The 15,798-nt window shown below is 35.5% G+C and overlaps 1 protein-coding gene across 1 annotated transcript in view; it reads right to left on the reverse strand.

Annotated features, from left to right (window-relative positions):
- Window positions 1-349: 349 nt before the first annotated feature.
- LOC129005149 (follistatin-related protein 5-like) overlaps window positions 350-15,798 on the reverse strand; it is a 56,638-nt gene continuing 41,189 nt past the window's right edge. Inside the window, exons 4-17 of the mRNA XM_054433967.1 lie at window positions 14,299-14,514; window positions 13,510-13,712; window positions 12,513-12,653; window positions 11,078-11,210; window positions 10,011-10,295; window positions 8,425-8,522; window positions 7,289-7,484; window positions 5,918-6,039; window positions 5,120-5,257; window positions 4,279-4,494; window positions 3,882-4,032; window positions 3,086-3,286; window positions 2,328-2,474; window positions 350-1,641 (exon numbers count right to left, since the gene is read on the reverse strand). Of these exons, the coding sequence (XP_054289942.1) occupies window positions 1,412-1,641; window positions 2,328-2,474; window positions 3,086-3,286; window positions 3,882-4,032; window positions 4,279-4,494; window positions 5,120-5,257; window positions 5,918-6,039; window positions 7,289-7,484; window positions 8,425-8,522; window positions 10,011-10,295; window positions 11,078-11,210; window positions 12,513-12,653; window positions 13,510-13,712; window positions 14,299-14,514 (2,477 nt within the window). The 3' untranslated portion in view covers window positions 350-1,411. The remainder of the gene's footprint in view (window positions 1,642-2,327; window positions 2,475-3,085; window positions 3,287-3,881; window positions 4,033-4,278; window positions 4,495-5,119; window positions 5,258-5,917; window positions 6,040-7,288; window positions 7,485-8,424; window positions 8,523-10,010; window positions 10,296-11,077; window positions 11,211-12,512; window positions 12,654-13,509; window positions 13,713-14,298; window positions 14,515-15,798) is intronic.

The raw sequence follows: 15,798 nt of genomic DNA on the forward strand, positions 1-15,798 counted from the left end.
TTTGGTTAATACAAATTCAATGTTTAATGATGATATATAATTCTCTTTTTCAATGCATGAGTATTTAATATTTTGAAGATTATAATACTTTTCATTTAATGAGTTCATATTGGAAATATATTTGATAAATAGTTATAACAAGTGTAGTCACATATCGTGTACACAATATACTACTATGATATTTCATTTCTGCAGTACAACGCACGATATTGTCTCTGTAATCCTAACTTATCTAAAAATAATCTTCATGACAAATTAACTAATTTGTAAATTCATCCAAAGGCTTTAAGGGTAATAAAACACATATATACATAAAATTATACAAGTATTTATTGTTACAACCATTATATTACAATATAAAGCATGTTCCTTACATGTACAGTTTCATACTTGATAATAAAATGACTAGAAATGTTACTATTAACAATGTGAGATTTTTTTAAATTATAAAACAAAATTGATTAATTTATAAAGTGCGAAGTACATCAGCACCTTAGGAGGACTAGAAGCGTCGTAATCGAGGCTTTAGCACTATGTCTGTGAATATCTATGAATCGACTATACATTTTACGCTATTACTGACTATCAAAAATATTTTTCTCCAAATACCAAACTAAATTAACTCTATCGAATAACACTGCATCTCAATACTTGGACAGTGAATGTGTACCGTGCCTTTTATAATCATTTGGACTTGAAAATGTGTTGATTGAAACAACAAACATTAAAGGAAGATAAAAGATATGAACAATGGAAAGACATTTATAGAGGAAATACTGTGTAACCAAGCGAAACATCTTTCAATTCTTCACGTGTTACCCGCATTTACTTGAAAATTGTATTTAAGCTCAATAAACATCAGAATTAATTTGGTAATGTTTGTTACACCAATCACACCTTGATTTCAAGAACTTTAGGTTAAATTGAATTATTAAGGTTTATTAGTACATGTTTTTAATTATACAAATAAACTGACTAACCTAACCTAACCTATAGTGTGATCGATATAACAGAAAATACCACAGGCTATTTTGGTGTATTCAAAACACCATAGGCTACGACAAAAATCAACATTCTGATTTCGAATAGCGTTAAACATACCGAAACAAAGAGCTGATTTCAATTTAGGAACTTGATTCATACAAAGCTCACGTGCTGCAAGCTGAATAGTTGAAAGAATAGCGCGTCACCAGCCTCGGTGATAAATCTGTCCACCACCGCTCCAGCGGAAGGCCAACAACGACCACAAACAAATAAAGCGATATCACACGGCGACAGCGAAATAATGATTGTTTCACTCGTATCGTACTACACTAAACGTGGCAACGAAACTACACGACTCTGTGATTATCAAAAGTGACGGTAAAATCAACGCTATTTACAATGTACACGGGGTGGGCTGTGGAGTTCCTCACTGTAGCTGCATGGTTACCCAGACGACGGCCCGGGGATGCACCAAGCCTCCGATCTCGCAGTTGACTGTCCTAGTCTCTCCGTTGACCACGAACAGCGCCTCGTTGGCCGGAGTGACCATGTAGTGGCCGAACACGCCCGAGGCCGCGATTGGTCTGTTGGGGTTGCCCCATTGGGAGAGGGAGGGGTGCATCGCTTTCCCCACACCGGTGATCATCTCCACCTTGCCTGTGGATAATTAATTGATTAATTGATTGTTGTAGTCAGTAACATTTTCTTATACCATTAAGCCTGAAAAATTGTCTTGGTACTTGAAAAATGTTCTTATATATTTTTGATTTTTTATCTGCGATTTCAATGTTAACAGTTTTTTTCTGCTGATTACAGTGTCACTGTTGTTAAACAACCAACTGAAGGCAGCCAGCTAATAATCTACAATTAATTTCCATTCAAAAATGGAAACAAGAAAGTTTATACTTGAGAGAAAATTAAGGTTAAGTTACCAGCAACCAATGGTCATTCGAAAGCTATCTTCAGAAATAGAACAAATGCTAGGGTGGGAGAAGGCATAACAGCAATTGCCTGTTTAATTACTATTCGTCATTCAGCTGGATATAAGCTTTAAAACGACACCTAAGTCGTATGAATCGGTTAAGTAGGATAGGTGAATCTAGTCTATGAATCTAGTCTAATCTAGTGACTATATGATACTAAGAAACCCCTTATATAATAAGTATATAGAAGATGGATGTTTTGTACAATTGTTTGGAAAATTGTTATAGACCTACTTCCATTTTCATTATTGATACACACGTTTTCATTAAGTAAGGCATGCACACGTGTTGTACACACTGTTAAGCATTTCTTTGTATACATGTTTCCCTCAAGGATCTGCTTCAACAATTTTACATTACCTGTGACCAGATTGAGGAACAGTATATCCTCTTTGTCCACGGCGCTGGCGTACAGGTCATATCCGTGGGTGGTCTGGGACGGGTAGAACGTCATGTCACTGACATTCAGCGTCGTCTTTACGTCGAACAGAAACTTCAGTCCGGACTCTGTAACATTAAAATATGCAGTTATACTTATTTAGATAGTTTTTGTTACAAGTAGAGTTTTCTGTAGCCTATGTACATATGTAATTTACCGTACATATTTATTGAAATGTCTAATCATGACTCCCACCGTGAAATATGCATAAGCTACATGGAAAAACTCGTTGTGATTAATACGATGCTATGTCATATTAAATATTGACAATCGTAATAAACTGTAATCAAGGCGTAATGGGTATTTTATATACTGTGTGATTTTATAACATTTAATTACAAGTGCGTTTCATGTAAAAAATAAGTATTAATTAACATAAGCTTTACCTTATAAACGTCATTTATTTACCTAAGCTTCTTACCAAGGCCATGTTGACAATTCAGCCAACACCAGAGAAGGGGAGGAACCAATGGCGACCTTACTACTTTGATCTATAAATGTTCTATTCTGTAAGTACCTTTTTTGTACTAGTTTTATGTCGTACTTAAATATTTTACCTAAATTTGATATTTTTTGTATCTTTTAAGGAAAAGGCCTAACCTCAGCTATGTTATAGTCGTCCTGCTGTAAGATACATTTATTTTAGTACTGACAATTTGAAAGTATGATATAAACATACCAGTGACTTGCTGCACTACCAGTGTGACTCCATCTCTGGCACGGTCCAGGGTGACCACAGTTCTAGAGTTGGGAGAGACCATGGGACGACCTGACAGTCCGACCTTCTGGCTGATAACAGCGTCTGTCAGGTAGTCCAAGAGGATCTGACCGGTAGCTCGACCTGTCACCGGCTCTTCGCACTCTACTATCACGAAACCATCTGTAGAAAGGTGTCTACTATTACAAATTTTACAATATGCTTTCTCATGATTTGCTTTAAAAAATACAAGTTTTTACGTAATTACCTTTTGTACTAACTCCATAAACCACTCCATAAACATAAACACAAAGGATTCATTGTTTTACCTAGTTGTATGCTGAGTCACCCCGCATCATATAAAACCCAGATTTTTACTGCTGACAGATTTTTTTATCCATGTAAGTCAGAATAAAACCCCTTAAATGATTTGTGCTGGGGACAAATGTTTCAAGTCGTATTTCGTTAAAATTACCAAGCGAATGTTCCATTTAAAATAATATAGCTGTTGTATTTTTCGTGGGCATGAGTGACTTATGCTTGTTTAAATAGAAACTTCCTCAAAAACTCCAAGTGGAAATGACGAGGAGGTAAAAATACCTATAAAATCTTCATTAAAAAACAACTTTTTTCTGATCCTACTGATTAGTAAATTTACTGCCTGATTAACCATTTTATACTAACTCCTAATTGTTATTCAAAAACCCTTATCAATGTTGATGCTAGTATTTTTCTTATTCAATAGTGCGTCACTTATCCAATTATTCTACACACTTACATAAAGCTGAGAATTGCATGGAGCGAGGTACACAGTTGTACGGAGTTAGGTCCAGACTACGAATGTATCTCATGTTGGCTAGGTCCAGCTTGTACAGTCCTCTCTGGTTGGTGTGGCTTACATATCCGTACTTGAACATGTGGGACATATCCTGGGGGGAAATCCATGAGTTAAAATGGGTAAAACAATTATACACACTTTTAAATTGACGAACACTGTCCAAATGTCATTTTATATATCACTATCATCTTCAAATTGTATTACAGATATCCAATCAAGAGATGTGTATAGAGCTTAGAGCTCTAACACTATTATCTACATTGCTGAAATTTATTGTTGACGATACGCTTTTACTTCAGGCTAACATATAAATCAGTGATATAATCAACTGGTTCACCTGTATAGGTGGCATGAAGAGGTCCCGCACCAAGTCGAACTGCCCATCTATCGGCTCCGGGTGTACAGTGTGGTGTTTCCTCTTCTGCGCGGCGTCTCTGATGACCTGGATGGTCTTTACACCTTGGTCTCGCTCACTGCGCCAGTTGAGCACCCACACTTGGTCCATGTGAGGTACGTAGTGCAGCGCCACAGGGTTCTTGTCGGTTACAACCACCTGGAGGGAAGATGTTGATGTTTGGATCTGTATTTTTTTACTATGAAATATTTTCATGTTTTTAAATTATTTATGTATTTACGCTCTTGTTGGAATGGTTCAAACACTGCACTTGAGAACTATTTATTTAACGTAATATTTCCATTAGCACTCCAGAAATGGATGATAAAAGTTTATATGAAATAATTGATAGCTCAAAAAACCAAATGGCATCTAAGTCTAGGACTTATTCACTTAGACTTATACAAGTGACCTTCATACTGGGAAAATAAAACTATAAATATTGCTGTGTACTGACGATCAAATTTGTTCATATCAATGATTGTACGATTTTGACCCACGTGTAATTTTTAGTGGGCTATCAATCAATGGTTCTTCTATTAAAGAAAATGCCAAAGCTATTAGTAAGACTAGGGTTTTGACCATTTATTGGCAAAAACATTCTAGCGTCGTAAAAAACCACACGAAAAATCATATTCAATTTATTGCTTGTGCATACACCTGACTCAACAATCGTTTGTATATTTCCATTTAAAAATATACAAATATTTAATTACACATTAACTCAGGCATATTTAACTATGGGCTACTCCAATCACAGCTAAAAAGGTTCTAGTACACTTACATCCACTACGACCATCTGTATCTTGCTGATTACAAGGACTCTGTCCTTTAGAGGTTGAGAGACGTACACGTATCTGTTGGCAACGTTGATTGCTTGACCCCAGCTACAGTTGACACCCTTATCACCGCATACGTACTCCTGAAGGCAAAGAAACAAAATAAACTATTCATCTAAAATGAATAATATAAATTTTAATTTTGATTGAAATATTTCCAGAATGTCTATTTTAGCATAATATTTTACCCATTAATATTTAAAGACCCACTATACTCACACAAGACATATTCTTGAAAAATTATGTTTCTCAATGCCTTTTTTCAAAATCTATAAAAATGTATGCAATATAATTAATTAGATATAACCATGAGTCCAATTTAGGTCACACAAACTGTACCTAGCAAAGTGTATTTTCTGGATTTACAGGAACGTATAGGTACGTTACATTCTTATTTCTAAGTCCATATTTCAATAAAGAAGGCTAAGCTACACTGTATATTCTAAAAAAAATTGTAAATAATATATTTAAATCTTTGCAAAAACAATGGATGTCAGAATGAATAGATCTGTTAAATAAACAGACTAGTGAAAAAATACACAAATAAAATAATTGAAATACAGGTAAAAGGATAGAATATAACAAGGCAAAACAAAATAAGTTAAATAAACATCCTCTACATTTACTAATGACATTTTAAATAAGGGTGGGAAATTAAAACAAAAATCTAATGAAGATAAACAAATAGGTATGCAAATGTAAATTAACATATAATAAACAAAATGAATAAACAAAGTGCTGACCTGTGTTCCGGGTATGATATCAGTAGACTGTATCTGATGGTAAAGTCTACAGGCTGTAGGCTCGTACACAGACACTCCCCAGTCATGGAAGGAGAAGAATCGTCTCTCCTCATTGGGCGCAGCTGGGGCAAACACGAGTAGAACAAAGGTTTATTGTTATCAAATAGTTAAACTTAGTCATGCTCAACACGATTCATGATACTCTCATTGAGCTCATAAAGATATTATAATTCCATAAAATTTATTATATATGCCTTTCAAGAGAGAGCTTTCTTGAAAATGACTTGCCTCTATACAGGAGTGGTAAGAGAATTAATTTCATTGGGTGAAATAATGTACACAGAACAAAATGGAGAGTTGAATTGACAAGGGCATCCATATGGACACCGATAGAGTATTGTAATAGATTACGCATGGCCTGAGGATGTATTTTTCTATATTATAACCGCCCAGACTAACTAATTTAATCACTAACTTCTCACTGAATCGTAGGATCCGTTAGTCATATAGGTGTGATATTTTAAATATAGTTTTCTTCAAGTCTTTATGTGCGTAACCAAAAATAGTAAACCCCCCTTAAATCTTAAAAACATAAAAGTTTAGGAAAGACGGACTCCATCATACACTTATTGATACCGATGTACACACTACACACACTAGACATGGCTGTAGCCAATTTTTCATGCACTACGGACACATTTAGACAAGCCATTCTCAGAGTGTGCTCGAGCCTAAAATTTACCTTCTTCTTTGATACTGATGTAGTTGATGATAAGTAAAGGAAAGTGTATGGTTATTATTCTATTCAGTCTGGTCTGATAAACGGTTTGCGAATTTTAAAAGAATTAAGTCATTTACGTCAGAACTTGGCTGTTGCTCAATTTGACTTCGTTAATTGTATCAATATAGTGTCTCGCTTTCACTTGGCGAGCTGGTCTGGTGATAGGTAGCAGGACCTCAATCCCGAAGGTGCCAGGTTCAAATCCCACCATTAATGACTTAGTTAGGTGATAATACCTCAATTCTCTTCGTCTAGTCTGTAGTAATCTGCGTGTGTCACTTTTGTTCCACGGTTAAAGGCTAATTTCTTCATATCACCTTTGTTATGGGGGTTAGCAGGTAGATTTCGGGACCGGCCTAAACATCGATTTTGTTCCGCGGACATCTCTTTTGTTCCGCGAGAGAGGAGGTTGCACTCTCCCTCCCCTAAATCCTCTCTTTCACTCTCCTCCAAGCTTTAAACCACGGAAAAAAGTGGTACAGGCAGTAATCTGCTACACAATTTTAACCAAGAACCTTTACCCTTCTAAGCCTAGAATGTTTAAGCGTTCTATGACGTGAAGGTGGGACTAAAGCTACACTATGACTCACTAGGGGTCGGCTCCTCCTGTACGATGAGGGATGATATGTCCCTGGTGACTCCTCCTACGTTGGTCGCCTGACACATGTACGCTCCGGTGTCAGCGTAGCCGATGTTGTGGAGCCTCAACTCCGTACCGTTGCCGATGATACTGTACTTGTGAGGAAAGTCCAGCTTGAGAGGCTCGTCGTTTTTCAGCCACTCAACCTATATAAGAACAGATTAAAGTATGAGCAAAATGATGTTATTTTTCACTAATGATTTGCTTAAATTTAGTGTTACCTTAATATCTGAGGAAATGTATTGTTGATTTTTATTTATTGATCTATTTTATTTTTCAAAAGCATAGCCACTTTACAGTAAAAATACATTTGTAACTAGAAATAAACTAATAAATAAATAGTAAATGAGTAATGCCAAATAATGGACAGTCACAAATAAACAGTAACAATAATAAATATTTACAATAAATTACAAATAGAAAATTATAGATGGCAACAAGTAGTGTAAAGTGCATGATTTGAATCAAAATATTTGTGAAAATTTGATTAAATTATCTTTTTGAAATTTTGGAAAGCACTTTGTAGAACATACCCTACAGTGATAAAAGAATCGGCACATTTTTTAAAGTAATCAAACCATAAAATTAATAAATATAGATTTATCACAAAATAAGTTTAACCGTGGGATAACAATATCTTATAAACAATAGCTTGATCAAAATAGAAGCCATAAAAATGCAAGGAAAATTTTGGATCAATATAAATTGTGTAAGAAGATAATAACGTGTATCCTATTTTATATCTTTAAAAAATAATTCGTTATTCACAAAATAAATGAGGACGAACAAATTATTAAAATAGTGTGACAAAAGATTTAAAAAGCATCTTGAGAGTAGCCAAAAAATATTTAAGGTCATAATAAATAAACTAAATCGTAAAATCTGTTAAGAAAATAACATTTACACTCACTGTACAGTTTAATATTCTAAATTTCGGACTACTAAATATTTCCCATTATAAGTGGAACCTCGTACATCTGAACAGTATTTATAATGAATTATAAAATTATATCCCACTCATTTTAACAAAATATTTATTTTTTATGGATTTTTTTTTAAAGAAAATTGACAAAAATTCCATCTTACTTTGGGGAATGGTTCTCCAATTACGTGGCAAAACATGGCCGCTTCTTCACCTGGTCGACGAGACTGTATTCTGGGAGTAACCTTCACATCAGGTATAGCTAAAATAGAGAAGTTTGAAAATAATACACGGTTGTGAATAGAAAAATATTTTACATTTGTCTAGGTATTAAAATAATAACCTATTTTAGGATTAAATTCGTAAAGAAATTAACGTCATAGTTAAGCTCACATTGAGTTTTGACACCTTAAAAAAGGTATCAAAAAGTAATCTAAATTGTCTTAAAAACAATTAAATAAATACTCTCCCTAAAGGCATAACGATTGATTTATAACATAATAAATATTTTTTACAAATAGACAAAACATTCAATACAAGAGATGTATTAATTGACGGTCATGAGCTTATCATTAACACATTCAAATTAAAATGATATTAGTTTGTGATAAAACCTGCAATAATTAAATAAAACTATGAAATCGACCAAAAACTGTCTTTTTGACGTTGCTGTGTTTAATTTACATGGGTTTAATTTACTGAAACGCTAATTTATATTTATTTACAGCATGAACGAATGTTACGTAAATACACAAAAATGATATCAATATTACTAGATATTAATAGCCAAGAGCATGTTGCTTACAGGTTCCAATCTAAATAAATTAAATGGGTTTGTGAGGCAAACTGTAAATAGATTAAAGCATCAATCGGAATGGAGACTGAGTTTAATTTACTTAAATGTAAAACTATATGTAATCGATTATTTCAATACGATTAAATGATCACACGATTGAATTAAATACAAAATGAAATGATCATTGTTTCGTTTTGTTACATATAATATATTTTTAATATATTATGTTTGTATCCAATTGCAGAATTGATCTCATATCGTCTGAGTATGTAATGTATGTAATTGTGTATTGTATGGAAGAATATTTGGAGTCATTTTTGGATGTCAATGAACTGTCATGGTAAAATTTTGGTGTTGTATTGTTAAGGTACTATTTAGGCGAATAGAGAAAGTAATGAGGCGTTATGAAAATATTACTGAAATATAAAATCAAAATTTCGTAAAGGTCGTCGTGCTTTTACATTCAGCTTTTTATAGAACCAAACACATTTTACGACTAGGCTTGTGTGGTATTTAATGGACTGAGACGAACAAATATGAGTTTAGTTCATAGTTTTCCAAAAGAAGTACAAAAAGGTAATCTAGCCTCTATATTACTCCTTTCTACAAATACAACTAAGTTCAAGATAATACCTTATTTTAATCAACAATTATTGTGCTGGATAGTTTTCCTTTAAAAGCTAGAATGGAACTAATTTCAATAACGTAATTAATCGAACTACTGACTTATAGCAAACGATCAAACCAACAGGTAATTTCGTATTTTACCATGCCCACAGATAAATCGACTTCCCAAATAAGATTTTAATTAGTTTAAATAACAAAATCTTCCTACTCTAAGCTAACCTAACTTAAGGGCTTCATTTTACCAATATAGGTGTAGTAATGCGAAAGCAACTAATCACATTACATTTATACAAGCTAACTATAATCAAACATGCAGTTATTACTCACTATGCACGGTGAGCACGTGGGTCTGAGTAACATCTCTGTTCCTCTGGGCGTGACACGTGTAGTTCCCGGCATGCACCAGCTGTATCCTGGTCAGGTAGAGGGAACCGTCCGTAAACACCCTCACTTCGTCCTCCCCCAGAGACGACAGATCAGCTGTGTTCCTCCTCCAGACGATGGGAGGGGGAGGAGTACCACTGACGTCACACTTGATCTCCACGTTGTCCCCTACCCTTGCACTCAGGTGGTTCACCTCAAGCGCTTTGTCCAGCGAAACCACTGATAGGCCTGAAAAAGGTTAAGGTGTTTGTGACCTAGAGAATACTTTTGCGTTAAAAGATTAAAACTACGTATACATTTTGAGAAGGAAGCTGTTTTAAACTAATTTATTCTCTAGAATAACTAATAATAGCTAACTAATTTCTTATTTATATGTCATGCTTTGCTTGTATTGATCCTTTTTCTCCTCTACAAAATACATCCGTAGGTTTAGCCAGATGACTTCGCAGGGGGTGCCCTACACCTGATTCTCCATATAACTGGGAAGTGGCAAATTGTTTAAGACCCGGGCCAGTCCTAGGTAGTCGGAGGTCAATATAAAGGTTCCAAAATACTGAGTATAGTTGTGAATTGTGAACATACCATAACATATTCTCATAGTATGTTATCTTTTATAATAAACAAGTAGGATACTAAATGCATTCCTACCAAAAAATTGTGATTTAGTTTACTTAACCCTATAAAATCTTTAGAGTCCTCGAGAGTTAAACTAAAAGTCCAACACAAACCAAAAACAACTTCTATGGAAGTTAAGACCAAGCCTATTTCACCAGAGAAATATATTAATGTAAAAAATAGCAATAAAACTGAACATAGATTTTATCGGAGTAATAATACCAATTAATAATAATATAGCAACCCTAAATGCCTGGTTCAAGTATCCCTCTATTGTCTCCACCAACCTATCACAAGCATCATCTCCTCAACTTGAGGATTTATTTATAGAAGTTTACTAGGACACCACTAACTTATCCTATCCCAGTTTATGTTGTAGTGTACTTTGCACTTACTGTACAGTTTGCTGAAGGCAGCGTAGAACTCTGCCCTGCTAAGCTGACTGTCCTTGTCTGCATCATCGTATGTTATCATGTCTCTCAGTGCGCAAATTTGGGACAACTGGCTCAACTGTTCTCGCTCTGCAACCTGTTGGAAACAATATTTTTTAGTATCAACAAACCTTTTTGATAGTCTCTTCGCCAATGGGGAAGCGAGCTGGTCTAAATACTTCAAATATTTCATTCCAAAATGGTAACCTTAAGAATGTAGGTATTTTAAGCCAAGTATGAATGGTGCGATCTTATAGTCTTGTTAGTGACCAAGGCCGACATGGCGACATGTTTCTTAGGCACAGCTGTAAATTAAGAGCCCATACAGCCATAGTGGAATCCGAACCACATTTTTTCCTTGTAATTAACGAATTTGTTTAATTATCAGGATAATACTGCGGATAGTCGTAGTACTCACTAATGTGGACGTTAATCCACCCAGGGAGTACCGCATCCACAGTGCATGCCTATAAACATCCACAATTTATATTGGTAGAGCGCGGGACTTCAGTCATTAAGGTCCAGGGTTCAAATACCACCAAATCACCAATGGATGTTTTCAACGTATAATGCCATAACCCCTATGCCTAGCCTGAAATAATGCAAAAGATAATCCCAGGATTGACGCTAGTGTCTTAGAACGATACAAGTGTATTCTCCAATGGAAATGGAATGAGGATGCTTTTAAAGTGTAACATTATTTGCAAATTGGGGACGAATATATTGTGCAAGAGTTCAACAAGGGGTTTTAAAATCTTAAATTATGATAATCAAAGTGAAACCATTGACTATTGGAGTTGTTGTTGTATTATTAGTCAAAGGTGAAACCATTGACTATTGGATGTGAAACTATGCGAGATTAAAAGATAATGTCAAACAACTACGGATGTTTTCATACAAGTGACTAAATCATCGCAGTATTAAAGTAGGTTGGTTTCTACACCGTTTCTCCATTAACTAAATTTGCTTTATATCTTATTTGTTAGTTCTGATTATTTGGGCAGCTAGTTACTTTGATTGCCCACTACTCATAAGATTATTATATTTTTGAAAAATACAGCAGCTTTTTAATCAGAAAGAAAGAAATCACAGGTGACAATGATTTAATTTATTACTTTTACTAAACTACCCTTATCAGCTTAAACCTACACAATACTTTACCCTTCCCTCACTCGTATGGTTTATATTCAAGCTGATGTTATATTTCTATTGTTAATTTAAGATATTTTTTTGGATTTCCGGGATTTGGTGTAATTTTTTATACAAAAACATCGTCAATCCATCCTAACTGTGATAGAATGTGCTAAACTGACGTGAAATGATAGAATATTAATAGCAATCACAGGGTTAAAGCTAAAAACTGTGTTCTACAATCTATATGCAATAATCGTTAACTCACTAGGTCCAGTTCATCAGTATCTAGTAGACCGTTGTTGTTTTCGTCGTACATTCGGAACATCTTGGAAACCAAATACTCCTTGCCAGAGGCTCGCGGGTCAGATCCCATCATCTTGGCGTGGTTGAACAGAAGAAGATTGTCCTGCAAGAATTATGTATTTACATAAATTATATAAAATCGTTCATTGTGTGTTCGGTCTTAGAATACATTGGTAACCACAACCATACATATAGAATGTTTTCAAAAGATGCTCCAGTTTCCTAAATGTTTTATTAAAGTTATATAAATATGAATACATTAGAGGTATGAGTAAAAATAATCAAACAAAAGGTTATATCGAATCTTTGTGTAAATGAAGTGAAAAATAAATTGTTTGTTTGTTAATAAAAATATATAAAATTTGCTACAATTTCTCTTTCGATAGGAGTAAAAATAATCAAACACAATGTTACATCGACTTTTTTAAGTAAATGAAGTGAAAATAGAATAGTTTTTATAGATATATAAAAAATGCTAATGTACAGGATAACTAAGTTAACTTTATACTCTTTTTACCATCATTAAACTTATATACACCCAATTAAACGATCAGAGTCAAGTTAGCTTACAGTGAACTACCCAAAGGTGTGAGTTTCAAAACGCATATTTTAACTTTAAACTAATTCAAATTGTAATGTGACGGTAGTAGAGTATGTTAATTGAAATTACATAATCCATTTGACTTCTTTTGAGATGGAGCCTAAACAGCTCATATAAACTTTACTTTGATGACCTTTTTCCTTTTGACCTTTTCAAAGGCTTCGTTTTCTCCTTAGGCTAATCTTTGTGTCATTACAAGTAAGTTTTCTACCCCCTACTTTATACAATTGTCACTCCTACTATGTTTGAAAGGCAACCGTGTTGTAATAACTTGCATTTCTTTCTATTGTTATCCATCCCTCCACATTGCATATACATATAGCATAAACCTTAAACGTACAACAACCATATAAACTACCTTAAGTATTTCATACTCCTGCAGAGAGCACTCTTCTTTGTCGTAGTACAAGTCTGCGTCTGCCTCGTTGTCCTCAGGATTACCATCGGGAAGATCAGGGAAGCTGCTGTTGGTAGCAGGAATTGTTACAGGAGATGTGGTAGATGAAACTGTTTCTAGCTCTACTAGAGATATGTTCTCAGCCTTCTTGATTGGAGTCCCATCTGCAAGTAAGAAAAAGCCGGTTGATATTCAATGGCAAACTTGACAAATTTGTACAAACATTAAGATTTGAAGAAGAAATTCCATCGATAGACTAAGAAAGATTATAAAATGTTGATCAGTCATTCAAATTGGGAGCACTAAAAAGTAATCTCTCTTACGTACACGATCACGTACCCAAAAACCTATGGGGCTTAGTTGTGGGTTCTGTGTTTAGTTTTGACTTACTACGGCTTAAATAAGCCTGTCATTACGTTTACCATGGTTTTAGTGGTAAAATTTCACCAAGATATTTTTAATGTTTTAAGTTCTGTGAATGTATATACAACATAGGAGTGTGAACCTTTACGGGGATTGCTGTGGTGTTCCACCAACATTGGTTACAATATTTAGTACTGAAAAAATTATTAATTGCACAAAATATCTTATCCAAAAAATTTTCAAGAAAGGGTAAGTCACTGACAAAACATGGGCTACGATATGATGTCAAAGTTCTAAATACTACATAAAATCTTCAACAAAAACGGGAAACTTCAAGAAAAAAGTCAAGCAGTAATTTTTCAAAGACTATTACACTTTTACACCCACCTGGGGATATGCATGAGAACGAGTGGTCCACTACGATATTGGAGTTAGTAAGACACGACGTTCTATGTAGTTCACAGTGGTTGTCGTAGAGTCTACCATCAGACCCACACACTGCCTTCTGGTGCTTACTACATCTCCTTTGACACACACACTGTGCCACACCGTTCACTACATGGCACTCTCTGCCCTTGCCACAATACTGGACTAGACATGGGTCTGAAACAATACAATATCTGTTAGTTCCACAGTGCTTGCCATAGAGTCTATCATCAGACCCACACACTGCCTTCTGGTGCTTACTACATCTCCTTTGACACACACACTGTGCCACACCGTTCACTACATGACACTCTCTGCCCTTGCCACAATACTGGACTAGACATGGGTCTGAAACAATACAATATCTGTTAGTTCCACAGTGCTTGCCATAGAGTCTATCATCAGACCCACACACTGCCTTCTGGTGCTTACTACATCTCCTTTGACACACACACTGTGCCACACCGTTCACTACATGACACTCTCTGCCCTTGCCACAATACTGGACTAGACATGGGTCTGAAACAATACAATATCTGTTAGTTCCACAGTGCTTGCCATAGAGTCTATCATCAAACCCACACACTGCCTTCTGGTGCTTACTACATCTCCTTTGACACACACACTGTGCCACACCATTCACTACATGACACTCTCTGCCCTTGCCACAATACTGGACTAGACATGGGTCTGAAACAATACAATATCTGTTAGTTCCACAGTGCTTGCGATAGAGTCTACCATCAGACCCACACACTGCCTTCTAGTGCTTACTACATCTCCTTTGACACACACACTGTGCCACACCATTCACTACATGACACTCTCTGCCCTTGCCACAATACTGGACTAGACATGGGTCCGAAACAATACAATATCTGTTAGTTCACAGTGCTTGTGATATAGTCTACCATCAGACCCACACACAGCCTTCTGGTGCTTACTACATCTCATTTGACACACACACTGTGCCACACCGTTCACTACATGACACTCTCTGCCCTTGCCACAATACTGGACTAGACATGGGTCTGAAACAATACAATATCTGTTAGTTCCACAGTGCTTGCGATAGAGTCTACCATCAGACCCACACACTGCCTTCTAGTGCTTACTACATCTCCTTTGACACACACACTGTGCCACACCATTCACTACATGACACTCTCTGCCCTTGCCACAATACTGGACTAGGCATGGGTCCGAAACAATACAATATCTGTTAGTTCACAGTGCTTGTGATATAGTCTACCATCAGACCCACACACAGCCTTCTGGTGCTTACTACATCTCATTTGACACACACACTGTGCCACACCGTTCACTACATGACACTCTCTGCCCTTGCCACAATACTGGACTAGACATGGGTCTGAAACAATAGGTACATGTATATGGTTCACAGGGAACACATTCAGATTTAAACACAGTTTTTTTATGTGCTTCTGACCTCTATTCTTT

The sequence above is a fragment of the Macrosteles quadrilineatus genome, unplaced genomic scaffold, assembly GCF_028750875.1.
Source record: "Macrosteles quadrilineatus isolate MER2022 unplaced genomic scaffold, UCM_ALF_1.0 Scaffold_16__1_contigs__length_3527350, whole genome shotgun sequence".
Classification (NCBI taxonomy): Eukaryota; Metazoa; Arthropoda; class Insecta; order Hemiptera; family Cicadellidae; genus Macrosteles; species Macrosteles quadrilineatus.